We start from the raw sequence: 27,456 nt of genomic DNA, 5'->3' as shown, positions 1-27,456 counted from the left end.
CGGGAGGCAGAGGTAGGAGGATCACCATGAGTTCGAGGCCAGCCTGAGACTATATAGTGAATTCCAGGTCAGCCTGGGCTAGAGTGAAACTCTTCCTGAAAACAAACAAACAAACAACAAAAAAAGGCCAGTTTGGTGGGCTTACCTCAAAAAAAAAATTGTGCTTCTGGGGAGCAAACCCTGTATCTTGACCACCACTGAGTCCCCCCTGTAAACTATCTTGGAGAATTTTCACCCAGTGACTCACTACCCAGAAAGTTTCCATGCTGCTTGTTATGTGAGCTGTGGGTGTGCAAAACAGGCAAACTATGTTGCAAACCACCACTGGGACTATTTGTACTCTGGCCTAATCCGTGTGACAAATGTGCCATCCCCAAACTGTGCAAGACCATTTAAAATAAAACCAACACAATAGTCTTTGTGTTGGCTTATTTTATGACAATGAGAATCCTGTCTGTACAGGCACACCTTGCACAATGTTTCCAAAGTAAAACATTTTAAAATTTTGCTGAGTGTGGTGGCGCACACCTTTAATCACAGCACTCGGGAGGCAGAGGTAGGAGGATCGCCGTGAGTTCGAGTCCACCCTGAGACTACATAGTGAATTCCAGGTCAGCCTGGGCTAGAGTGAGACTCTACCTCAGAAAACAAAACAAAAGAAAAATTTTTGAGGGCTGGAGAGATGACTTAGAGGTTAAGATGTTTGCCTGTGAAGCCTAAGAGCTTATGTTGGAATCTCCAGGTCCCACTTAGCCAGGCACACAGGGATGCAAGCATGCAATGTCATGCATGTGCCACAAGGGGGCTCATGTGTCTAGAGTTCACAGCAGCTGAAGGCCCTACTGGGCCCATTCTCCCTCTCTCTCTCTCTCTCTCTCCCCCCCCCTCCCCACCCTTTCTTTCTCTCTCTCTCAAAAATAAATTTAGAAAAATATATAAATAGGGCTGGGGAGATTTCTTAGTGTTTAAGGCGCTTGCCTGCGAAGCCTAAGAATGTATGTTCAACTCTCCAGATCCCACGTTAGCCAGACGCACAAAGGTGAGGCAAGCACAAGGTTGCACATGCCCGCGAGGTGGCGCAAGTGTCTGGCATTCAATTGCACTGGCTGAGGCCAATTCTCACTCTGTCTCTCTCACTCTCTCTAAAAATTAAATTAACAAATAAATAAAATATTTAAATAAATAATCATTTGAAGGGTATCTCTGTTAATGTTTTCCTCCAGGCTGAAAAAAAAAGCGCACACAAGCAATGATTTAGGGCACTTCTGTGACTTGGGGGGACATACTTTGAGCTTGTTGGCAATGGGATGAGTGGTGGGCAGAATTATTAATTTCAAACATTACTCTTTTTTGCTCACAAATAACTTGTTGCAAAAAGGAAAAAGGAATGTAATGGCACTTGTGGAGCTGCTGGCTGCAAAAGCAGTAGAATTCCCTTATTTGCAAGAAACGCATCGAAGACCTTCACCTAATGTCCACAGAGAGATGAGAGCAGTCAGTAAGCCCATACCTAGTGAGCCTCGACTAAAGCTTTTCTTAGTTTCTGTAGGACTTCTCCCTGGCCAAGGCCACCAGCGCAGGAAGTGTGACTCATTCACTGGACCAGTGTGGAAATGAAGGCTTACCGTGTGCCAGGCACTGGGGTGACAAGGCTGAATGGCGCCCTATAGGACAGACAGACTCAAGTTGGCTGGCAAGTGCCAGCACTATCCAGGTTGGCTAGAAGGCCCTAAAAGGGTTCTGTGAGGTCCACCACGGGACTCCCAGAAGACGGGCACCCGTGCCAACGCTCAGCCCCGATGCTCCCTGCCCACAGGCTGCTGCTCTGTTTCATGTGCTGCACCACCTTGCTGTCCATGTGGCTGTCCAACACCTCCACCACCGCCATGGTGATGCCCATCGTGGAGGCCGTGCTGCAGGAGCTGATCAGCGCCGACGAGGAGCAGCTTGCGGTGGGCAACTCTGGCACTGAAGAGGCCGAGCTCATGGGTAACCCTTTGCCCGAGCTCATCTCCCCTTTGCTCCTCCAGCCCCCTCCCTGGATCCCCTGCCAAGTCTCCTCTGATGACATTGCCCAACCCAGTGTCTGTACCCCAGCCCCTCACCTGTGCCCAGCTTGCTTTCCCCTCTTTCTTCTGGCCGCCTCTCATAGAAGCTGCCCACTCCTTCCCTCAGAGGAATTCCCAGTGTGTCTTGCCCTAGGCGTTCAAGTGTGACTGAAAACCCCTGTCTGCATCTGCAGCCCCCATTATACCTTCAGAGCAGAGATAAGGGCAGCTGGTCACCTACTACGCCCGCCCTGAACCTCTGAAGTCTTCCCTACGCAGGGTCTGCTCCAGGCTCACTTCCTGCATTTCTTTGCCGCTGCAGGTCTTGAGGTAAACCACAGCCAGGCGTCTCTGGAGCTCATCTTTGTCAATGAAGAGTGAGTATGACTGTCCCCTCCCAGACGGAGCCGCTCGAGCCCATTGGAGACATCAGAAAAGATGAGACCAAAAGCAGGTCTTTTAAATGTGTGCACCGAGCTCACCTTATTGTCCCCACCCATAGTAGCCACATCCCTAAACCAGCACTGTCTTGGGGTGGGGGGAATCCTTTAACTCCAGAACACTGTAGCAATGGGGGGGGAAGGAAGAAAGACCTATACTGTACCTGAATGGGTATAGAAACTGTTCATATAAGCCGCCAAATGAAATTTCATCTAAAGCAATGTTCTTAGAATAAGCTACTAACAGAGACAAAAAAAAAAAAAAAAAAAGAAAAGAAACGTTCACGTAATAGCTGTCACTGGAGATCCTCGGAGAATCACAAACTACTTTACAGATATTAGATACGCTCGTACTAGATTTGATCTTGTTAGCTATGCGCAGGAAAATCAGGCGACAGGCAGGGGATTAGGGGACAGCTTCGTGGCAAAGCTTCGGAATAGCAGAAAGAAGCCAGGAGAGGAGAAACACAGTTCTCAAACATTTGTACAAGGAGGGCCCAACAGAGCTGATTTATTCTAGAGCGTCTATGCCAAAATGTAGTCTTTAAGGTAGTCTGTGATGAATTTACATACTTAAGAGTTGGCTCTGCAGTGGGTCTTTGAAATTTCACCCTTTCATAAAAATTTTTTTTAAAATGGAGTGCTCACGTTGAGTGAAATCACATATGTAGTGGGACAGATGCAGAAAGAAGCTATTGGGAAATGGCTTTGTTTCCTCTCACGCTGCCTTTGGTCATAGCCTGTGCAGGCTCACCCTCCTACGACTTTGGTAGGGTCTCTGGCAGATGCCATAGCTCTGATGGTCCCTTTCAGATAGAACGATCTCCTCAGGAGTCTAGCCCAGGTTCATAGCAAAACGGATCTCTTGGGCTGGAGGGATGGCTTAGTGGTTAAGGCACTTGTCTGTGAAGCCTAAGGATCTGGGTTCAGTTCCCCAGAACCCAGGTAAGCCAGAAGGACATGGTGACACATGCTTCTGGAAGTTTCTCTGCAGTGGCTTGAGGACCTGGCATACCCATTTTCTCAATCTCTCTCTCTCTCATAGATAAATAAAAATTTTTGGGGGAAAAAAAAAACAACTGATCTCTCATCTAAAGCTTCTCTTCTCTCCTTGGGCCCACACTTGCCATGGGGCAGCCCAGGAAAGAGGTGAAGCTGGGTCAGGAGGGAAGTGACCTGTCACTGTTTCTCCTTCTCCCCTTGCTGGCTGGCCTCTCACTCTGCCACTCTCTGTAGAGCTGAGGCACAGACTGAAGGTACAGAAAAGATCAGCGGACAGAAGGGTCCTCTCACTTGCGGGCACCTACTTCAGGGTCCATGTAGTAATCCCTTGAGAAAACCTGCCTGTGGCTAAGCCTGATGCACGCTACACTCCTGGATGGTTGCTCGTTCCTCTCCTTGCTCTGATGCACTTGTTTCGCTCCCCACGATGGGCACCTTTACTCGCTGCCTCTGCCTCCTGGGCAGATAGCTCCAGCCCAGCTTCCTCCTGTAGGCTCTTGCCCCAGAGAAGATTGGCACCATGGCCCTGCGGAGCACTGAAAATGTGGGCTATTCCCATAGTATGACTCTCTCCCCTTGCTTTGGCCCCTCTGTCTACACTGTACTGTCTCCTTGCCTTTGCCCCTGCCACATAAAAGCATGCATCCCTGGGCTGGAGAGATGGCTTAGCGGTTAAGTGCTTGCCTGTGAAGCCTAAGGACCCCGGTTTAAGGCTCAATTCCCCAGGACCCACGTTAGCCAGACGCACAAGGGGGCGCAGGCGTCTGGAGTTCTTTTGAGGTGGCTGGAGGCCCTGGGGCACCCACTCTGCTCTCTCTCTCTCTGCCTCTTTCTCTCTCTGTCTGTCACTCTCAAATAAATAAATAAAAAATAAATAAACAAAAGGCATGCGTCCCTGAGGTCCCAAACAAAAGCTGACGTTATCCCTAGGCCTCTGTCAGCATCTTCTGCGCTGGTGGAAACAGGGCTGCCTGGCATTGTCCCTCATGGCCTCTCCTGCTGCCTGAAGTGGTCCTTGCCTGCCCTCTTGAGCCAGCCTGAGCAGAAGGGAGGGGAACATGATACTGCATTCCCTAGAGATCAGTTTCCTGCAAACCCTCGTTGCCCGCTGCCTGCTCTGACACAGCCTGGACGAGCTGATGCAACGGGACTCCACGCACGCATGCACCCAACACTCTCATCCACTTTCATAATGGCGGAGCTGGGGACCCCACCGTCCTCACATCTTAAATAACCCCGAAGCACGTCCTGAGCTCCACGTGTCAGTGATTCTGAACATTCCCGTCTTACTCTGTATGCACGGGAAAGGCTGCAGTACGCGCAGGGGCGAGAGGCCCACGCACACGACCGTCCCCTGAGGTGCACTGGCTGATCCGAACTTCTCCCCCATCTTCTTGCTCCCTCTTGTCTCTCCCACCGTCGCCTGAGCTAAGCACGTCACGAGTTTTTCCTTCTAGGTAGTGACCTGTCCTGAGTCAGCCAGCGAGGCTGCGGTCAGGACACAGGCTCCCCAGTGAGACAGAGAGAGGCTCCGGTCCATCGGCCACCAGCATCCCAGCGCTAAGTGATGGGGCCAACGGGGCAAGGATGCTGGTGGCCCGGCTCTGTGATGAGGGGGTAACGGTGTCATGAGGAAAGATGTCCGCATTTCAGTACCTCCAGCCAGCCATCCCTCCGTGTTCAGTAGTAGTGTGACTTCAAAGGAAGCCTGCTGCCCATGCCCTCGGGAGAAAAGAAGCTTCTGGCCTCTTACAACAGCCCAGAAGGCCAAGGAGACTAGGGAGAGGTTAGTCCTCTTTGGAGGCTAGAAAGCTCGAGGCCAGAGTTAAGTCCCTTGCACCAAACAGGCCACATGGGGAAGAGAACTCCCGTTGCTGCAAAGCCGGTACACTCGAGTTTCCTTTGCTTCCTTCCAGCAGGTCAACCGCAGACTTCACGTTCCTGACACAGAACAAGGTATGCCCATGGGGGTTTTCTGGGCTTTGCGATCACCTGAAGGGCCTTCAAGAGAACTCCAGCACCAAGATATCCAGCAGCTATAGCCCAACGGCCTCAGCGGGTGTAAGGGCAGAGAGGTCTTCACCCAGGCTGGACAGAACGGCCAAGGACACCCCCTGGCTTCCAAACCCCAGCTCTGACTTCAGAGTTTAGCCACATAAAATACACGTTAGCCTTTCTTCATGTCATCCAGCGTCCGGCTTTCAAATGCCACCTATTCAGCCTCTGGATTTTTTTTTCCTGTTCCTTGGAGATTCCACTTGCAAAAGCTTATTAATAAAGGGGTCACAATTTCCAGGAGACAGTAAGGTTTATCTGGTTGCTATTGTTCGAACTCTCTCCCTGGCTTCCCATGTCTTCATGAGAAAAACTCCACCACCACAATAAAAGTGTGGATTGTGTGGTGGTGGAATTTTGTTTTGTTTTATTGTTTTTCAAGGTAGGGTCTCACACTAGCTCAGGCTGACCTGGAATTCACTCTGTAGTCTCAGGGTGACCTTGAACTCACAGCAATCCTCCTACCTCTGTCTCCCAAGTGCTGGGATTAAAGATGTGTACCACGACACCCAGCTGGTGGTGGAATTTTTAAAAATGTTTTTTATTTGTGTTTTAAAAGTTAAAAAAAAAAAAGAGTTCTTCGTGCACTAATGAAGTACCAGCAAGTCAGGCTCTCCTGTAAGGATAAAGTAACTTTGGGTGGTGGTGGTGGTGTTTGTTTGTTTTGTTTTTGTTTTTCAAGGTAGGGTCTCACTCTAGCCCAGGCTCACCTGGAACTCACTTTGTAGTCTCAGGGTGGCCTTGAAGTCATGGCGATCCTCCTACCTCTGCCTCCCAAGTGCTGGGATTAAAGGCGTGCGCCACCACGCCCAGTTTACAAAGTGCTTTTTGCCAGGTTTCAAGAGCCTCTTCTGGCTGATAGTTGGCTCTGCCTGTGTGGAAGGCTGTAAAGTCCCAGTCTCTCAGCCTCACAGTGGCAAGCCATAGGGACAATTAGGTGATGTCTCTCTAGGCACATGGGCAGTGTGGTGACTTTTGTCCCAACAGAACCTGAATGGTATACCCATGGTCACCAACCCTCCCATGGAAACAGCGAACCTACATCAGCTCAAGAAGCAGCACCCATCACAGGTAAGTAAACCCCACCTTCTGACCTGTTTCCCACATAAAATCCCTGAGCTTCCTCAGAGTGCTGGTCCTGATGTTGTCACCAGGCACGGGACCCACACCTGTGTCTGGCACGTGTGTGTGTGTGTGTGTGTGTGTGTGTGTGTGTGTGTGTGTGGAAAGTAGCTGGTTCACTGAATGGTATCAGGTGTGCCTTGTTTGGGTCATGGTTTCTTTAACCTCAATTTCTTTTGTTTGTTTGTTGTTTTGTTTTTCAAGGTAGGGTCTCACTCTAGCTCAGGCTGACCTGGAATTCACTATGTGGTCTCAGGGTGGCCTCGAACTCATGGCAATCCTCCTACCTCTGCCTCCTGAGTGCTGGGATTAAAGGCATATGCCACCAAGCACGGCATATAAGTGTGTGTGTGTGTGTGTATTTAAATAAAAATAAATATATTTAAATTTATTTTTATGTGAGACACAGAAGGGGAGAGAGAGAGAGAATGGGCATGCCAGGGCTTCTAGCCACTGCACATGAACTGCAGATGCATGCACCACCTTGTGCATCTGGCTTATGTGGGACCTGGAAAATCGAACCTGGGTCCTTAGGCTTCACAGGCAAGCACCTTAACCATTAAGCCATCTCTCCAGCCCCCAACTGCAAATTCTTAAGGCGGTATAGGCCAGAGATGTCCAAATGACTCCTCAGTGGCATTTCACGGACATTATAAATATTTTGTAGTGTCCTAAAATTATAAAGCAGTTGCTTTTCTGCACAAATAAGGTTTTCCCTGGTACTGTCCCACTGAAAGAAAATGCAGGAGGGCTATGGATTTGAAAACTAATATGATGTGGCAGTGGGTGCCCGCAACCCTTGATTTCACATTTTTGTGTTCAAGTTTCAATGCCTTAACATCCATCCCCATCATTAATAAATGCTACCACTATTTATGAAGTTATTATTATTATTATTTGGTTTCTCGAGGTTGGGTTTCACTCTAGTCGAGGCTGACCTACCTGGAATTCACTATGGAGTCTCAGGGTGGCCTCCGGAGTGCTGGAATTAAAGGTGTGCGCCACCACACCTGGCTCCATTTACGAAATTCTTAGGCGAGCCTGTAGCAAAGCGTCATGCCAAGCATTTCCTCCTCTGCCCTGGCTTGCTGGGGGGAGTGCTTTTGAATCCTGCTTTTTCAAGGACGAAAGAGAGATAATGCTGTGAGCCGAGGGCGGTTTGAGCGGCATCCCGATTTAGAGCAGAGCTCCCTAGCACAGGAAGTTAAAACACCTCCCATCCCCCAAGACCCAGTGACAAAGCACAGGGGGTGCCAATTAAATGTCAGGGTTGTGTTGTATGATATAGCAGGCTCGTTTGTAACACCTCACTGGAAAAAAAGATCATGGGAACCCTCTAATCAGAGAATCTCCTGGCTCTGATAAGCAGAGGGCTCAGAGGTCAGAAGGGTTCAAGGCTTGCTTTGGTCCTCTGAGGAAAGACTATGGGAAACATAACAGCCTCTTCCTACGGGTTTGTTGTTACCACCTGACCTGCTGGCATTCAGCCCAGGCTTCTGCACGTCTCAGGACGTCTGATGTGGCGGCACATACCTGTACATCCCAGTACCTGCAAGTTACAGGTAGGAGGATGAAGCGTTTAAGGCCAGCCTTGGCTTACACAGCAAGTGTAAGTCCAAGCCTGGACTACATGAGACCTTGAATTAGTGAGGTGGGGGTCGGGCCTGGAGGAGGGGCAGGGCGATCTGTTTTCTTGAGTTCACACTTGAGACCAGAGATTGGGTACTTCCGTGACCTTGGATAGCCGTCCTCCAGACCAGGCAAGGCTGAGGCTTCTGCGCAAAGGGGAAGAAAAAGTAGAGAGGAAGCTGGGCGTGGCGACGCATGCCTTTAATCCCAGCACTCAGGAGGCAGAGGTAGGAGGATTGCCGTGAGTTCGAGGCCACCCTGAGACTCCATAGTGAATTCCAGGTCAGCCAGGAATAGAGTGAGACCCTACCTCAAAAAAATAAACAAATAAATAAACAAAATAAAATAAAAATAAAAATAAAAAAGTGAGGCAGGGATGAATGAATCACATACATCAACCCTCACCCCATGAAAGCCAGATTCTCCTGAAATTGGAGGGTTTATGTGGGTTTTGTTTTAGATTTTTTTGGCAGTGCTAGGGATCAAACCCAGAGACTTACACGTACTAGGCAAGTTGCTCTGCCCCTGAGCTACACCCAGGCCTTGAGTCTACATCTCCAAGCAGGACCATCTCTCTGATTGCACATAACAATAACCATCTTCTGTTGACTTCAATGCGAAGTGGCGGTTTACTGGAGTTCAAGTGAAAAATAAACCATGTTGCCAATATTAATAACCTAATAATTATAATCAACTAAGAGTGGTGGTGCACGCCTATAATCCCAACGCTTGGGAGGTGGAAGAGGGAAGATCAGGAGTTTGAGGTCATCCCCAACTACCTAGTGAGTTTGAGATCAAACTTGGCTACATGAAACCCAGATGCAAAAAAAATTTTTTAGAAAAATCATATTTTACCTTTTTTTTGAGATAGGATCTCACTGTAGCCCAGGCTGACCTGGAATTCACTATGTAGTCACAGGGTGGCCTCGAACTCATTGTTATCCTCCTACCTCTGCCTCCCGAGTGCTGGGATTAAAGGTGTGCACCACCACGCCCAGCTATAATAAAATAATGTCTTACCATTCTTTTTTTTTTAACAATTTTTTCCATTTTTTTGTTTATTTATTTATTTAAGAGAGACACACACAGAGAGAAAGAGGGGGAGGGAGAGAGAATGAGAATGGGCGCACCAGGGCCTCCAGCCACTGCAAACGAACTCCAGACGCGCCCCCTTATGTATATGGCTAACGTGGGTCCTGGGGGAATCAAGCCTCGAACCGGGGTCCTTAGGCTTCACAGGCAAGCGCTTAACCGCTAAGCCATCTCTCCAGCCCTGTCTTACCATTCTTAATGAACACCTGGGAGGACTTTAAGCATGTTAAATGCAAAAGCTCATTTTCCCTTCACAACCATGTAGCAGATTTTCCCCCCAATTTTGCAGAAGAAACTGTAGCTCAGAGGCATGCCTAAGTTGGCAGACAGTAGAAACAAATTTGCATTTGTACTGTTGAAACTCAAAACCTGTCCACTCTGCCATGGGGCCTCCTGCCTCTCAGGTTTGTTTTTATTTTTTTAATGAAGTATTTTTAATTTATTTATTTTTAAATATTTTATGTATTTATTATTTATTTGACACAGAGAGAGAGAGAATGGCAAGCCAGGGCCTCCAGCCACTACAAATGAACTTCAGACACATATGCCACCTTGTGCAACTGGCTTACGTGGGTCCTGGGGAATTGAACCGAGGTCCTTTGGCTTTACAGGCAAACGCTTTAACCACTAAGCCATCTCTCTAGCCCCCTCTCAGGTTTTATGTGCCAGACAGCCCAAGATGGCCACATAAAACTCACTGATGGGCTGGAGAGGGCTTAGAGGTTAAGGCAGAAGCCTGTGAAGCCAAAGGACCTCGGTTCAATTCCCCAGGACCAATGTAAGCCAGATGCACAAGGGGGCGCATGTGTCTGGAGTTCATTTGCAGTGGCTGGAGGCCCTGGAGTGCTCATTCTCTCTCTGTTGGTCTCTCTTTTCTCTCTCTCTCCCTCTCTCTCCTTGCAAATAAATAAATAAAATTAAAAAAAAAAAAGATTTGTTAAAAAAAACTCACTGATTTTCCTTTGGTAGGAAGAGCCACTAGTCTTGACCTCAAACTCTAAGAAGCAAGAGCTGAACAGGAAGTATAAATCCCAGCACGACCAAATGATCTGCAAATGCCTCTCTCTGAGCATCTCCTACGCCGCTACCATTGGCGGCCTGACCACCATCATTGGCACTTCCACCAGCCTCATTTTCTTGGAGCATTTCAACAAGTAAGCCATTTGGTCCATCACCAAATACTTGCTAAGCACCTTATGTTGGTGGGTGGGCCTGGCCTGGACCAGGGCTAAATCTTCAGCAGAAGAGGAGACGGGAGCAGCCCCTGCTGGTCATGGAGGCGTTACAGTTCGGTAGGGTCAGAAAAGTCCATGATTCGGTACAGGGAGGTCGCCCATCTGCGCGAAGGACACGCCGCCCCGGCCAGGGACCGACAATGTGGCAGTCTTCGGGTTGAGATGGAGTACGCTAGACGGAAGGAGGCTTTTCCAGAGGAAGACCACAGAGGAGGAGGAGGGCTCTGGGGCAGGGAAATGGAGCATTTAAAAACAGCGATGGGGGCTGGAGAGATGGCTTAGTGGTTAAGCGCTTGCCTGTGAAGCCTAAGGACCCCGGTTCGAGGCTCGGTTCCCCAGGTCCCACGTTAGCCAGATGCACAAGGGGGCGCACGCGTCTGGAGTTCGTTCACAGTGGCTGAAGGCCCTGGCGTGCCCATTCTCTCTCTCTCTCTCTCTCTCTCTCTCTCTCTCTCTCTCTCTGCCCCTCTGTCTGTCACTCTCAAATAAATAAATAAATAGATAGATAGATAGATAGATAGATAGATAGATAAAAACAGCGATGGAAACCAGAATCGATCGAAGCAGAAATCCAGAGGCTCCAGAGAACCCAACCCTTAGCCAGACTGCCAACAAGCCTGCCATGGCTCAGGGAACATTTCGGAAGAAGGGGCAGAAAGCCTGTAAGAGCCGCGGACCAGGTAGGAGTACCCTGAGGCACAGTTGCCCCCTACCATCAGCACCATCCTACAGGGACTAACTGAGGCCATGAGCCCACAGAAGACACCACTAGCCCACTGAGGAGATCCCCAGGGTAATGGGAGCAGGGGCAAGGAGATAAAAGAGTGTAACCTGTTATATATGCAATTAAATTAAAAAAAAAATAGCAATGGGGCTGGAGAAATGATTCAGTAGTTAAAGGCGCCTGCTTACAAAGTCTGCTACCTGGGTTCAGTTCCCCAGCACCCATGTAAAGCCAGATGCACAAGATGGGGCATGCATCTAGAGTTTGTTTGCAGTGGCAAGACATCCTGGCATGCACGCACACACACACACACACACACACACACACACTTTCTCCCTCCCTCTCTCTCTTTCCCCCACCCCTCTCTTTCCAAATAAATAAACAGTGGCGGGGGGTGGGCGAATGGCTCAGCAGGTATGAGGGCCTTGCTGTACAAGTATAAGGGCCAGAGAGTTTGATTGCCCAACATCCGCCTAAACAGCTGGGCATGTCCATGCATGCGTGTAACCCAAGTCCTGTGGGGAGCAGAGACCAGAGAATCACACTGGGCCTCACTGCTCAGCCAGTCCGACCAATAAAACAGCAGCTCCAGGTTCCATGAGAGACTCTCTCAAGAAAGTCACAGAACAATTGAGGAAGACACAGGAAGATCTCCTCGGGCCTCTGCTTGAGCGCACACAGGACATGTGCATCTGCACACACACATGCATTACACAACACATATGACCATACTACACGCACACCCCAAGGAACATATAAGCATGTTATAGTAACAAACAAAACAAAATGACAGGGCAATGACAGAGACGAGGGAAGTAGAGGCCCAACAAAGGATTGGAAAGACTTCCAAGAGAACTTGAACTCCATCTGAAAGGCCATGAGATGCCCTGAAGGAATTTTTTTTTAATTTTTTATTTATTTATTTGAGAGCAACAGACACAGAGAGAAAGACAGATAGAGGGAGAGAGAGAGAGAATGGGCGTGCCAGGGCTTCCAGCCTCTGCCAACGAACTCCAGACGCGTGCGCCCCCTTGTGCATCTGGCTAACGTGGGACCTGGGGAACCGAGCCTCGAACCGGGGTCCTTAGGCTTCACAGGCAAGCGCTTAACCGCTAAGCCATCTCTCCAGCCCCCCTGAAGGAATTTTAAGCAGAGAGTGGAGCGGTCAGATTTATGGTTCTGAAAAATGCATTTTAAATGAAAAGTAGAGAACGGTTCGGAAAGGGCAAGGCAGCGCAGGGAGACAGCCACCACGAGCCTTGGAGGGTAGTGGCAGTGGAGAGGAGATGCGGCCACATTTGGGAGACCCTCGGAGATCATTTGGTAGGACGCGCGAGCTCCTGAGAGTGGGACGGGCCAAGTCTGGCTCCCGGGCCCCTGGCCTCAGCAGCTTGGGGAACAGGGAAAAGGTGACTGATCAAGTGGTTGGCAAACAGCTTGAGATGTCCACTTGGAGTTGTGGTTCTGCCACAGAGAAGGCATGGATTTGGAGTCTGTAACCTGCAGGCTGTCACCTGGGTGCATAACATCCCCAGTGACATGGGGCCACCATGCTCAGAAGGCCCCCCATGAACTTGGGCTTCTCAAACATATTTGTTTAGGTGCAAGCAGAGAGAGAGGGAGACAGTCAGAGAGAGTGAGTGAGTGCGGGTGTGTCAGGGCCTCTTGCCCCTGTAAATAAACTTCAGATGCATGCACCACTTTGTGCATCTGGCTTCCCGTGGGTCCTGGGGAATTGAACCCAGGTCAGCAAGCTTTCCAAGCAAGCACCTTTAACTACTGAGCCATCCTCCCAGCCCCATACTTGGGTTGATATTCAGCTGTCCCTGTCTAGAAATTCTTTTTTGTTGTTGCTTTGTTTTTCAAGGTAAGATTTCACTCTAGCCCAGGCTGACCCCGAATTCACTATGGAGTCTCAGGGTGGCCTCAAACTCACGGTGATCCTCCTACCTCTGCTTCCCAAGTGCTGGGATTAAAGGCGTGCGCCACCACACCCGGTTAGAAATTCTTAATTGTCTTTTTTTTCTTTTTTCAAAAATATTTTTATTGCCAGGCATGGTAGCGCACGCCTTTAATCCCAGCACTCGGGAGGCAGAGGTAGGAGGATCATTGTGAGTAGTCTCAGGCTGGCCTCGAACTCATGGTGATCCTCCCAAGTGCTGGGATTAAAGGCATGCACCACCACCCCTGGACCTTGGCTTCACAATTCTTGCCTGGCCTTGGTACAATGGCAACTGATAAGTAAGGGAGTTCTAGATAACGTCTTAACTGTTAACTGTTGTCTCTCCCCTTAGCCCTGCTGTACATCTTCTTAGGGAGCATTTGACTATCACCCCCAAATACCACATGGAAAGTAATCCTTGCTTTTTAAACCAATGTCCTGGTCTTTCCCCCCAGCCAGTATCCGGCAGCAGAAGTGGTGAACTTCGGGACCTGGTTCCTGTTCAGCTTCCCCATCTCCCTTCTCATGCTGGTGGTCAGCTGGTTCTGGATGCACTGGCTCTTCCTGGGCTGCAAGTGAGTACTGGGGTCCTGCTGGCCAAACCCTGGGGCTCTGCTATCAATCCCAAGGCCGTGTCAGGAGCCATAGGGCTCCACTCAAAGCGAGCCTGTCCAGGAACCAACAGAGGCTGCAATGCAGGGCCTCAGTACAGGGCCAGGCATCATGTCTTCTGCACCCTCTAAGCTTTGGTGAACACTGCTTCATTCTACGTCTACAGTGGAACAGTCCCAATTCCTACTGATTAGTTAGCAGGCCTGTCTGATGTATAGAAAACCCCAACTAGGAAGTTTAATGTATTTCATTGCTCTCAAATCATATAGAGTAATTCCAACTGTTCTTAGAAATACGATTCCAAGTAAAAGTTGGCTTAGATATTTTTATAGATATTTACAACTATAATTTAACAGATAGGAGTGATTTCTACTTAGTGATTAATATGGAATTGTCAATATTCCTCAAAATCGCAAGTTAGTTATGGCCCTTATTACTTCTAATTAACCTACTTCATAAAACTTTTCTTCGTAACCATCAGTCTATTCAAAACTCAATCTCAGCCAGGCGTGGTGGCGCACGCCTTTAATCCCAGCACTCGGGAGGCAGAGGTAGGAGGATCGCTGTGAGTTTGAGGCCACCCTGAGACTCCATAGTGAATTCCAGGTCAGCCTGGACCAGAGTGAGACCCTACCTCAAAAAAAACAAAAAAAAAAAAAAACTCAATCTCCTTTGAAGGCATAAAGAAAAAATATGCGGTGTTGTAATGAACCCAACACTCCATTGATCAAGGAATGTTCTCTGAGCTGACTTTTCTAATTACCATTGATGACTATGTGCTTTAGTAGCTCCAGAATTGTGATATAAAACTATCACTTGCTTTTACTCTACACAAGCCTGCCTCTGTAGATATGCACACATCTGTATGTGTGTGACACACAGAGATATAGATATGTAGATTAGATAGATATAGAGATAGATTAGACGTAGAGATCAGATATACATATAGGTAGATATATACACATCATCACCGATTTGTGTAGAAACCACCATACTAAACACCCAGATATACATCAGTAGACCTCAGCTCACACTGACACCCCAGAACTATGCCCAGACATATTGTCCATGGCCAGGGGAAGGCTCAAGAGGGGTTGGATAACTGAGCGGTCCGAAGCTGCATGCGTAATAGAGGAATGGAAAAGCAATGAGTGAAAAGGTGAACCGAGCACGAGAGGTTCACGGTGGCTTCGTGTTGGGTCTCTGGCCCTCAGGAGTGTGTTTGCTTTGCTTTTATGCCCTTTCTCCCTTCTCAGCTTTAAAGAGACCTGTTCCCTGAGCAAGAAGAAAAAGACCAAAAGGGAAGAGTTGTCAGAGAAGAGGATCCAAGAGGAATACGAAAAGCTGGGAGACATTAGGTAAAAACTCTGCCGCTCCCCATCCTCTCGCCAGCATGGTGGCCCAGAGGCAGCCTTGTTCCCAGCAATCCCTGACTCTGGATTTCCCACAACTCTAAATCTAAGCATGCTGTGTGTCCAGATTTCAGTGGCCACTCCCTTTTATATCCAGAGTCCAGGGTATCTGTGACATGGCGGGGGTCCAAGTGTCTAGTGGGGCAGCTGGAGAAAGACTTCACAGGCATCTTCAGAATAGGCTGGATTCCCTCCAAAGCCAGGACTGCCTGCATTTCTCAAAGGGCCACCACGGAGATCTAGTGCATTGCTCCGGGGAGCTGGGGGCCTGGTGTTTCATTTAAAGTAGAAGGCAGCGCTGACATCAAACTTGAAAGCAGGCAGTCCAGAGCAGCCCGAACCAACCCTCGGGCACGCCAAACAGCCTGGCCACGGTGACTCAGTGTCCTGCCTCACTCCTGACCTCCTCTTATAGTAGCAAGCATGCATGACTCTGGGGAAAATAATTCAGGTAGAAAAAGGAATTTTTAAATTTTTTATTCACTATTTTCATATATGTATATGATGTATTTTGATCACAATCCCCTCCCATTACCTTCTCTTGTCAAATAAATTGTGTTCTTAAATCCTCGTTATAAAAAGGAATAAATGTCCATTGCACAACATCTATAAAATGTCATAAAGTATGAAGAAAAGTTAAAAATTTACTGGTTCCCCAGTATTAGCTATGAAATATTAACGTGATATATTTCATTCCATACTTTAAAATCTATCTATCTATCTATCTATCTATCTATCTATCTATCTATGAGAGAGAGGGCTGGAGATATGGCTTAGTGGTTAAGTGCTTGCCTGTGAAGTCTAAGGACCCTGGTTCAAGGCTTGATTCCCCAGGACCCATGTTAGCCAGATGCACAAGGGGGCGCAAGCCTCTGGAGTTCGTTTGCAGTGGCTGGAGACCCTGGCCCGCCCATTCTCTCTCTCTCATTGCCTCTTTCTCTGTCTGTCGCTCTTAAGTAAATAAAAATAAGCAAACAAAAAAGAGAGAGAATGGGGACACCAGGCCTCTAGCCATTGTAAACAAACTCCAGACACCTTGTGCTTCTGGCTTACATGGGTACTGGGGAATTGAACCTTGGTCCTTAGGCTTCATAGGCAAGAGCCTTAACCACTAAGCCATCTCTCCAGCCCCATTCCATACTTTTTGATGCAAAAATTATATATATATTATGGGCTGGGAAGTCCATGCTTGTAATCCTAATCATTCCAGAGACTGAGGCAGGAGGATACCAAGTTCAAGACCAGACTGAGTGACTTAGTGAGAACCTATCTCAAAATAAAGTTTAAAAAGGCTAAAGCTAGGAATGGTGGTACAAGGCCCTAATATATGTATGTATGTATGTATGTATGTATGTATGTATGTATAGTGTGTGTGTGTGTGATTTGGGGGAGTAGCATTCATACTGAACACAGTTGCATATCTTTATACTGTATGAACAAGTATGAAAAATGTGATTATTAGTGTGTGCATCTCATTTTAACATGTAATTGTATTAATATGTATCCAATGTCATGGAATATCACTGGATGAACAAGAAAATAGTTGCTTCCGTGTTTTAATAGGCAACATTTCACTGTGCATTACCCACTATGATCTGGGATGAAGGGAATGACCAAACCCGGTCAAATTGCTTCTGAAAGTTGGCACCAGTCCTTACTCTCGCCAGCCCTGTTCCTGAGGGTGCCCATTGCGTTGTCTTCCCCTTGCAGGCTGCAGATTAAACGGTTTTCTACACTCTACTGTGAAGCTTTTTCCCTCTCGCCTCAGTTTCTCCAGGAAACATGGAATTTTATCTTTTCTGGAAATGCTTAGCCAGACCCTGTCCAGCCATCCCAGTGCTTAAGCCACAACTGTGTTTTCTGTCCCAAGTGTTTGGAGCTCTGGGTAAGAGCTTCCAGAAGCAAAGTGAAAAAGCTAACAGAAATCTCCCAGTTCCCAGAGTGGATCTTTCTGCTTTCTTTTATAGCTACCCCGAAATGGTGACTGGATTTTTCTTCATCCTGATGACTGTACTGTGGTTTACCCGGGAGCCTGGCTTCGTCCCTGGCTGGGATTCTTTCTTTGAAAAGTAAGCGATATGTTTCCTTCCTTAAAAACCAGCCCCTGCCGGGCGTGGTGATGCACGCCTTTAATCCCAACACTTGGGAGGCAGAGGTAGGAGGATTGCCAAGAGTTCGAGGCCACCCTGAGACTACATAGTGAATTCCAGGTCAGCCTGGGCTAGAGTGAGACCCTACCTCGAAAAAGAAAAAACCCACACACACACACACACACACACACACACACACACACACACACACACACTCAGGTATCCTATGAAGCTCTTAGGGGCAGACACAAACCCAGGAAGCATTTCGCTCCCTCTCCTGAGAAATCTACTCTTTCTAGGGAAATGGCAACAGGGAGCCAGAAAGAAACAACAGTGTTCGGAGTCCCAGTCTGGGCTTGGGATCCAGCGCTGCCACTTAACCACTTGTGTGACCTTAGACATCTTACCCAAGCTCTTGAAACCTCATCCAGTTCCTGGGGTGTTAAGAGCATTAAAGGAGAAATGTCTATAAAGTATAAACTGTAAACAGTAGGGCTACAGGAGACCCCGAGGCCTGGGGAGGAAGAAGGCACCAGGAGATGGCCACACGGGCTCCTGGGTCACCACTGCTTATTCTCCCAAGGGCCAGGGCTCTGGGATCAGGCCATGGACTCTCCAAGCACCAAGTTCTCTTTGGAGGAGGGACACACATGAAGGTGTGGTCCTCGCCTAAAAGCGCTCACCCTTCCTTACATGAGCACCTCCTGATGGCTCCCAGGACTCACGGCTGCTGGGGCCACCGGTTCACACGAAGGCATCGGCCTCCTGACGGTGACCCTGCCCAGGAAGCCACTGTGGACTAGCATTGCAGTAGCTGTCAGATGTCAGGGCGCTGGCGCCTCTGACCAGAGACACTGTGTCTAAAAACGCCTTGTCCTGAGACTTGGGTAGCTTGCGACAATTCCTGACCCTCCTCCTCGGGCCACGCTTGTCTCCTTACCAGGAAAGGCTACCGCACCGATGCCACCGTCTCCGTCTTCCTCGGCTTCCTGCTCTTCCTCATTCCAGCAAAGAAGCCCAGCTTTGGGAAAAAGAGTCAGGGTGAGAGAAAGGTTCAGGGGACCAAATGCGGGGTGTCTGTAGTCAAACATATCCAAGTCAAAACGTTTTCTTGGCCGGGCTTAGTGGTGCACTCCTTTAATCCCAGCACTCGGGAGGCAGAGGTAGGAGGATCTCCGTGAGTTCTAGGCCACCCTGAGACTCCATAGTGAATTCCAGGTCAGCCTGGGCTAGAGTGAGACCCTACCTCGAAAAACCTAAAAAAAAAAAAAAAAAAGTTTTCTCTTAGGAGAGAGAGAATTGGCACGCCCGGGTCTTAGCCACTGAAACGAACTCCAGACGCACGTGCCACCTTATGCACCTGTGCCCTCCTGTGTACCTGCCACCACCTTGTGTATCCAAATCAGAGTTTTCAAATGAGGTTTCCTGAGGCCCTTCAGGCTCCTTCCCCAGTAGTGACATCAGTTCCCAACTCCTACAGTTCAACCATATAGCTCCTATCTCTCCAAAAAGTGTGCCCAGCAGAGCTTATCTGGTGGTCCATCTGCCTCTATCTGTGTTCCAGAAGCCAGCCAAGAGTCCACCCCGGGGATGGAGCCCATCATCACATGGAAGGACTTCCAGAAGACCATGCCCTGGGAGATTGTCATCCTGGTGGGAGGAGGCTATGCTCTGGCTTCTGGCAGCAAGGTAACAAACAGTCCTTCTGTTGTTTGCTTATCAAACATTGATCCAGAAGTTTCCTAAGGAGTCATTGTTAGCCCTCTCGGGGAAGACTCAAAGTTACTGCAGAAGAGACCAATGGTCACCAAGTCATTGAGAAGACAACAACAGAGCGGAAAAAAAAATATCCTATCCCTCTGTGACCTTCTCAGTGTCCCTGGGACCGGAGTTATAGATCAGGTGTGCCATAGCCTGCAGCACACGGGCATCCACAAGTCCTTTGAAGGTCCCATGCGGACACAAGCAAAGGGCTCATTAAATTTTATAGCCATCTCCTTCTGGGATCTCACAACAGACATGGGAGGCTGGTTGCCAGGTCTCAAAGAACCCCATGTGATAACATGGTGGGGGGTTGCTCGTAGGAGGTGTGAGAATGCTTGACTTTCCAGTTGGAGTTTTAAGAGTGCCATCCATTGTTCAGCCGAGCGTGGTGACGCACGCCTTTGATCCCAGCACTCAGGAGGCAGAGGTAGGAGGATCGCTGTGAGTTTGAGGCTACCCTGAGACTACAGAGTTAATTCCAGGTCAGCCTGGGCTAGAGTGAAAAAAAAAAAAAAAAAAGAATGCCATCTTTCTAGTGAGGCTACTGGGAAATAGCTAACTCTCCTGAAGTTTTACCCTTGATGAGATAGAAAATGATCCAGTGACACAGAGTCCAGTTCAGATTGTCTCTCCACCCACGCCATCTGCATGAACTCGCCCTGCCCTATATGTGGTGGACCTTTTGTTATTGTTGTTTTGATTTTTGGAGGCAGGGTCTTGCTGTAGCCCAGGCTGACCTGGAATTTACTACGGAGTCTCAGGGTGGCCTCGAACTCACGGTGATCCTCCTACCTCTGCCTCTTGAGTGCTGGGATTAAAGGTGTGCCCCACCACACCCGGCTTGATTGCCCATTCTCTATGGGCTTCAATGCCCTCTGTACCAATGACAATGAGGTCACAGAACCCTACACAGGGAAGAAACCTCAGAGGACACCAAGCCCCATCTCCTTCCCAAAGTGACAATTTTCTCCAAGTCGCTCAATCTTTGCACACTTCCACTGACAGGACACTCTGCAAACAGCTGTTCCTCACTTCCAGCCTAGCTGTCCTTTATAACTGCATTGTCACTGCGGCTCTGGTTTTTGGAGCCTTCTCCTAAGTAAAAATTATTAAAGTAATAAAGCTATCCTATTTATTTATTTATTTATTTATTTATTTATTTATTTATTTGAGAGAGAGAAAGGCAGATAGAGAGAGGGAATGGGTGGGCCAGAGCCTTTTGCCACTGCAAAGGAACTCCAGATGCATGCGCCCTCTTGAGCATCTAGGTTACAATGGGTCCTGGGGAATCGAGCTGGAGTCCTTGGGCTTTGCAGGCAAATGCCTTAACCACCAAGCCATTTTTTTTCCTAATGAAAACACCCTTGCTCCTTTAACCAGTTTCATAGGAGGTTACTTTCCTGATCTCTCTCTTCAAGACTCACTACAGTTTGCCTTGGCTGTATTTAAACATGGTTCAGGGATTGGAGAGATGGCTTAGCAGTTAAGGTGTTTGCCTGCGAAACCAAAGGACCTTGGTTCAGTTCTCCAAGGTCCACATAAGCCAGATGCACAAGGTGGTGCATGCGTCTGGAGTTTGTCTGCAGTGGCTGGAGGCCCTGGTGCACCTGCTCTCTCTCTCTCTCAAATATATAAATGAAAAAAAAAATTAAATGGTTCATGGGTGGTCTGTGGATGTTATATTACATAACCTCTCTCCTTTTCTCTCTCTCTCTCTCCCTCTCTTTCCCTCTTCTCTCTCTCCCCACCCCTGTCTGTCTGATATAAGCACCAGCCTGAAATTTTACAGGCAACTTGTTGATATTTGTACTGAAATTGCAATCAGATACAAGTTCTCTCACTCTTTTCCTTGTAACCTACTATTAAACCTCAGTTTTAGCTGGGGAGATGGCCCAGTGGTTAAGGGCATTTGCATGCAAAGCCAGCCAGCCCTGACTCAATTCCCAAGCCACCCGCATAACCCGGATGCAAAGAGTGGTGCATGAAAGCACTTTATCAACCGAGCCATCAAAGGAGGGTGGTGGGAGGGGATTAAGATCAAGGCACATTGTGTACATGAATGGAGGTTGTCATTAAAAAACTGTGTTGTTTTCTTTTTTTAATTGATGCACTTCATGTTCATTTGCAAAGGCAAGAAGCCCTGGCATGACCATCCATGCACACACATGGGCATATAGATAAATAAATTTTATAATTTTGTCTTTATTTACAAACAGAGAGAGAGAGGGAATGGGCATGCCAAACTTCTTGCCACTGCAGACAAACTCCAGATACATGTGCCACTTTGTGCACCTGGTTTTTTGTGGGTAATGGGGAATTAAACCTAGGCCCGTAGGCTTTGCAAGCAGATACCTTTAACCACTGAGCCATTGATCCAGCCCACTAAATTCTGTATTTGGGGCTGGGAAGATAGCTCAGCAGTTAAAAGTGCTGCCAGCCAAGGCTCATTTGCCAAGACACACATGAATAAACATAAACCATTACTGTTTTTTTAATATCAATTCCTTCAACTCATCATTGTATGTATGCTGTCAACATTTCTAATTCAATATGCAGAGAATTATATTTATCTTTACTGAATTTCGGTTGTTAGCTTGGCCTGAGTCTAGACAAGACCTGTTTTTTTTTTGTTTGTTTGTTTTTTTTTTTTCAAGATAGGGTTTCACTCTAGCTCAGACTAACCTGGAATCCACTATGTAGTCTCAGGGCAGTCTTGAACTAGTGGTGATCCTACCTCTGCCTCCTAAATACTGGGATTAAAGGCATACGCCACCAGACACCACGCCCAGCAAGACCTGTTCTCTTAAAATCAAAATTGCACATGAATCAAAGACAGTATAGTTCTCTCCCTATAAAACCTATTGGTTCTACTAGTTTTAATACTAGAGCAATTCAGATATAATCTATATGATGCCTATTGAAGTTGAAATTATTTCAGTTTATTTTTAGATTTAATTTTTTTTTAATTGTAGCAAGGGAGGAAGAGAATTGGCACACCAGGGCCTCAGCCAATGCAATTGAATTCCAGATGCTTGCACCACCTAGTGGGCATGTGCATCTGGCTTACACAGGATCTGGAGAGTCAAACATGTGTCCTTAGGCTTGGAAGGCAAGCAAGCACCTTAACCACTAAGCCATCTCTCCAGCCCTATTTCAGAGCTTTGACACATGAAGAAAATCCAATGTGAAATGCTTTCGTGATAATTATTTTTAAAATTAAGCCGGACGTGGTGGCGCACGCCTTTAATCCCAGCACTTGGGAGGCAGAGGTAGGAGGATCGCCATGAGTTCGAGGCCACCCTGAGACTACATAGTTAATTCCAGGTCAGCCTGGGCTAGAGTGAGACCCTACCTCAAAAAACCAAAAAAAAAAAAAAAAACAAACAAATAAAATTGGCTTCCTTTACTGTGGTTTTCTTTTCTAACTTGGCAGTCTCATTTATCAATTTATTTCAAATTATAGTCTAAACAGTTATGTTGGAAAAAATGATGGTCATGATTTCACTTTACTGATAAGTACTGTTGCAGTCAGGTCTGCATTGCTGGTAGAAATCATCCAACCAAGAGCAGCTTGGGGGGGGGGGGAAGAGGTTTATTTTGGCTTATAGGCTTGAGGGGGAGGCTCCCCGATGGCAGGGAAAACAACGGCATGAGCAGAGGGTGGACATTACCCCTGGCCCACCTAAGGTGGACCATAGCAACAGGAGAGTGTGCCAAACGCTGGCATGGGGAACTGGCTATAACACCCATAAGCCCGCCCCCAACAATACACTCCCTCCTGGAGGTGTTAATTCCCAAATCTCCATCAGCTGGGAACCTAGCCTTCAGGACACCTAAGTTTATGGGGGACACCTGAATCAAACCAGCACAAGTACTATTTGATTAACATGGTAAATAAAGCTCTGTTTTCCCTCACCCGTGGTTTCCACTCACCGCGGCCTGTTGAAAGGGTGTACTGTGTCACGGGGGGACACGCCAAAGCTCCTGAGGGTTGCACCAACTAACCCTCAGTCTCCCCTCACTGTGCTTGGAACCCCCAGTCAGAGGAAAGACAAAGGAAGGGAGGAAAGTCCTCCAAGGTGCTCATCAGTTATCTGAGCTCACCATGAGCCAGTGAGGGTTCTGAAGTGTTCAACTGAGCAGTTGATGAACTTGGGAAAGAGGAGGGACTGTAGTTTGCTGAAGGTACGGTCAAGGTAGTCTTTAACAGCAGAACACACTGGGGTGCTTTCTACCTTGTCTCCATTTATTTATTTTTTAGAGGGGGGAGGGGTTCCAAAGTAGGGTATCTCTCTAGCCCAGGGCTGACCTGGAATTCACAACGTTGTCTCAGGGTGGCCTCGAACTTATGGCAGTCCTCCTACCTCTGCCTCCAGAGTGCTGGGAATGAAAGCGTGCACCATCATGCCTGGCTCAGTCTCCATTTCTTAACTGACCTTGTCACCTCTAGGAAGAGTCTGAGCATGGCAGCCAGGGTGAGAGGAGGATGGGGACATGCGTATGACAACCTGTGACGCATCAGTACAAAACTCAACCATGTGTCATTTTTTGGAGGAGGAGCACTTGCCATTGGCCAGTGGACAGCGTCCAACCTAATGCACTGTTCCATGTTGGAATACTCACTTCTTCAAGGGCATTTGTATAAAGGCTGTTAATGAGAGAGAAAAAAATTCAGACTGGGTCATATACTTTCTTTTTGTTTGTTTGTTTGTTTGTTTGTTTGTTTGTTTGTTTGTTTGTTTTTCGAGGTAGGGTCTCACTCTAGCCCAGGCTGACCTGGAATTCACTATGGAGTCTCAGGGTGGCCCCGAACTCACGGCAATCCTCCTACCTCTGCCTCCCGAGTGCTGGGATTAAAGGCGTGCACCACCACGCCCGGCTACTTTCTTTCCTTTATTAACATTTTCCATGATTATAAAAAAATATCCCCTCATCACTGAAGCAGAACAAAAAAGAACCCATCATGGCTCAGTGAAATTTTGTGGAAGAAGGGGCAGAAAAAATGTCAGAGCCACATGTTGGGTTAGGATATGCAAAGACATTTATCATACCAATAACTGTGGGCTAACTCCACAATGCATGACCCATATACCTCAACAAGGAGGGGCCCATGGGGAGGGGATAGGTCACAGATGAGCCTAATAATGGTACCAAACTGCCTGTATTTGCTGAATAGAAAACTAATTTAAAAAAAAAAAAGATTTCCAAGGTAAAAAATAATATATATCCCATGGTAATACCCTCCCCCCCAACTTTTCCCTTTGAAATTCCATTCTCCATCATATTCCCTCCCCATCTCAATCAGTCTCCCTTTTATTTTGATGTCATGATCTTTTCCTCCTCTTATGATGGTCTTGTGTAGGTAGTGTCAGGCACTGTGAGGTCATGGATATCCAGGCCATTTTGTGTCTGGAGGAGCACGTTTGTAAGGAGTCCTACCCTTCCTTTGGCTCTTACACTCTTTCTGCCACCTCTTCCACATTAGACCCTGAGCCTTGGAAGGTATGATCAAGATGTTACTCAGTACTCCAATCACTTTCCAGCACTATGATACCTTCTGAGTCATCCCGAGGTCATTTCCATCTGAAAACAGAAGATTCTCTACCCAAAGTGAGAGTGGCGTTAATATAAGGGTATAAATATTAAGAGAAGTGCTTACTAGGCAGTTTGATAAGCATAGTATATACACTTATCCAGACATCAGCAGATGTCTAGGGCTCATGACTACCCCTGTTTTAAGTTTTCAGTATCAGGGATGTACTCCCCCACCATTGAGTGGGCCTCCAGTCCAATTGGAGGGTGGTTGGTTTTCACCATGACAGACTTGCCACTATTGCACCCGTTGGCTCAAGGGCCATATACTTTCATAGCTTATGTCTTCAAAACTACTGACAGATAGTTGTCAGCTGTGATGAATTTGAGCCTAAAGCTGGCTGGGGCTAAATGACTGTGGTACAGTTGAGTGAAGAGGTGCCTTCCCTTCTAAATGGAGACAGACTTAAAAAAAAAAAAAAAAAAAAAAAAAAAACTTTTGAGCTGGAGAGATGGCTTAGCGGTTAAGGTGCTTGTCTGCAAAGCCAAAAGACCCAGGTTTAGTTCCCCAGGACCTATGTAAGCCAGATGCACAAGGTGGTGCATGCACCTGGAGTTTGTTTGCAGTGGTTGGAGGCCCTGGCATGCCCATTCTATTTTTTTTTAAAGGGTTTACTTTCAGCTTACACTTTTTTTTTTTAACTTTGTTTTCATTTGTGTATTTGAGAGAGAGACAGAGAGGCAGACAGAGAATGGGTGCGCCAGGGCCTCCAGCCACCACAAACAAACTCCAAACGCATGCTCCCCGCTCCCCCTTGTGCATCTGGCTCACATGGGTCCTGAAGAGTCTAACCAGGATCCTTTGGCTTTGCAGGCAAACGCCTTAACTGCTAAGCCATCTCTCCAGCCCCTAGCATGCCTATTCTTTCTCTTTTTCTCTCTCTCTCTGCCTACTTCTGTAACTCTCTCTCTCAAATAAATAATAATATTTTTTTAAAAAGACTTTCTATACTTTATTTACTTGATACAGAGAGAGAGTGGGTGTGCCAGGGCTTCTAGCCACTGCAAATTCCATATGCTTGCACCGCCTTGTGTATCTGTGGGAACTGGGGAATGGAACCTAAGTCCTTGGGCTTCATAGGCAAGCTCCTGTAACCATTAAGCCATGACTCCAGCCCAAAGAATCAGTGGGGCTTTCTTTTTGTTGTTGTTGTTGTTGTTGTTTTGTTTGTTTGTTTGGTTGGTTGGTTTGGTTTGGTTTTCGAGGTAGGTTTTCACTCTAGCCCAGGCTGATCTGGAACTCACTCTGTAGTCTGAGGCTGGCTTCAAACTCACAGTGATCCTCCTACCTCTGCCTCCCAAGTACTGGGATTAAACATGTGCAACACTCCAGGCTTGGAGACAGACTTTTAATCCCTCCTCCACTCACTGCTCATGAGAATCTTCCAGTATTCAGCCTGCCCACTGACTACCTAACAAAGGAAGGAAGGAAAAGGGGAAAGAGTTACTAACCAAGGAGGGAGGTAGCTTTCCCCCCCACCTCTCATTTCTTAAGTGATAAAATAACAAAGAACTTCAAAACCCAAAGAACAAATTGTGAAGGGTGTTGTTGACTGGATGCAGAGGAGGTTGTCAGAGATGGGAGAAAGGGTGACCCTGACGCCTGAGGGATCAAGATCGCCAACCCTCGCCCGGGAGCTCGTAGAGTCAGGGTAAGAGGCTCTACACGCCCCCATGACAACCGAATGCCCAAGAAACCCAAGGAAGAGTGCCCTGCAGCTATAAAAGAAGACAGTTCTGGGTTACAGAAATGATCTAACGATAAAATCCTGTCTAATCACAGATTCGGGGTTGACTCAGGTGAGGCTGAAGAGAGGCCGGCTCCTCGTGGCCCCCTCCAGCCCCCGTTCCCACCCCTGCAGCCTAAACGCTGCGCCTGCAATGTGCTTTTCCTGCTTTCTTCTTACTATGGCGCCGCCGCCTCCTCCTTCCGCAGAGCTCGGGCCTCTCCACGTGGATCGGACACCAGATGTTGTCCCTGAGCAGCCTCCCACCATGGGCCATCACTCTGCTGGCATGTGTCCTGGTGTCCATTGTCACAGAGTTCGTCAGCAATCCGGCCACCATCACCATCTTCCTGCCTATCCTGTGCACTCTGGTGAGTAGATCAGGTTCCCCCAATATCTAGAGGGGTCTCCCCAGGGGCTGTGGTGACAAGCCTGGCCCAGGGAACAGCTTCCGTGCAAATCTGACCTCCGCTCACAGCCTTCGCTGGTTGGTTTTTGCTGAAGTTTTTCAAATAACAACAAATCACAAGATACATTAATAAATCATAACAAGAGTTCTAGAAATGCTTTTCCATTAAAAAAGCAAGATTAGCAGGCCAGGCATGGTGACACACGCCTCTAATCCCAGCACTCAGGAGGCAGAGGTAGGAGGATCGCCATGAGTTCAAGGCTACATAGTGAATTCCAGGTCAGCCTGGGCCACAGTGAGACTACCTCAAAAAAACAAAAAACAAAAAAAAGCAGGATCAGTTTACTTATGGACAGCCTTGTCTACAGAGTGTAACCCTCTCAGAAATAAAAGAAATGTAGTTTTAACAATTACCACCTCCAAGGTGATCCTCAGTCTGTGACCGCCTCAGACCAATGGAATAGGAGAGGAGAGCAACTGCCAGGTCCCAGCCCATTGAAACGGCCACAGAAGAAATGCATGTGACTCAGTACGACAACCAGAAATACAGAAAATGAAGGT

The 27,456-nt window shown here is 47.7% G+C and overlaps 1 protein-coding gene across 1 annotated transcript in view; it reads left to right on the top strand.

The window, feature by feature from the left end:
* The window catches only part of Slc13a4 (solute carrier family 13 member 4), a 62,357-nt gene that overhangs the window by 30,913 nt on the left and 3,988 nt on the right, over window positions 1-27,456 (top strand). The window contains exons 4-14 of the mRNA XM_004661186.2: window positions 1,817-1,989; window positions 2,371-2,425; window positions 5,407-5,446; window positions 6,533-6,616; window positions 10,358-10,542; window positions 13,745-13,864; window positions 15,158-15,259; window positions 17,281-17,382; window positions 18,347-18,444; window positions 18,968-19,092; window positions 26,696-26,857. Coding sequence (XP_004661243.1) covers window positions 1,817-1,989; window positions 2,371-2,425; window positions 5,407-5,446; window positions 6,533-6,616; window positions 10,358-10,542; window positions 13,745-13,864; window positions 15,158-15,259; window positions 17,281-17,382; window positions 18,347-18,444; window positions 18,968-19,092; window positions 26,696-26,857 — 1,246 coding nt within the window. The remainder of the gene's footprint in view (window positions 1-1,816; window positions 1,990-2,370; window positions 2,426-5,406; window positions 5,447-6,532; window positions 6,617-10,357; window positions 10,543-13,744; window positions 13,865-15,157; window positions 15,260-17,280; window positions 17,383-18,346; window positions 18,445-18,967; window positions 19,093-26,695; window positions 26,858-27,456) is intronic.

This window comes from Jaculus jaculus, chromosome 10 (assembly GCF_020740685.1).
Source record: "Jaculus jaculus isolate mJacJac1 chromosome 10, mJacJac1.mat.Y.cur, whole genome shotgun sequence".
Taxonomy (NCBI): domain Eukaryota; kingdom Metazoa; phylum Chordata; class Mammalia; order Rodentia; family Dipodidae; genus Jaculus; species Jaculus jaculus.
The sequence above is the reverse complement of the archived record's forward strand: the minus strand, read 5'-3'. Positions and strand labels throughout refer to the sequence as shown.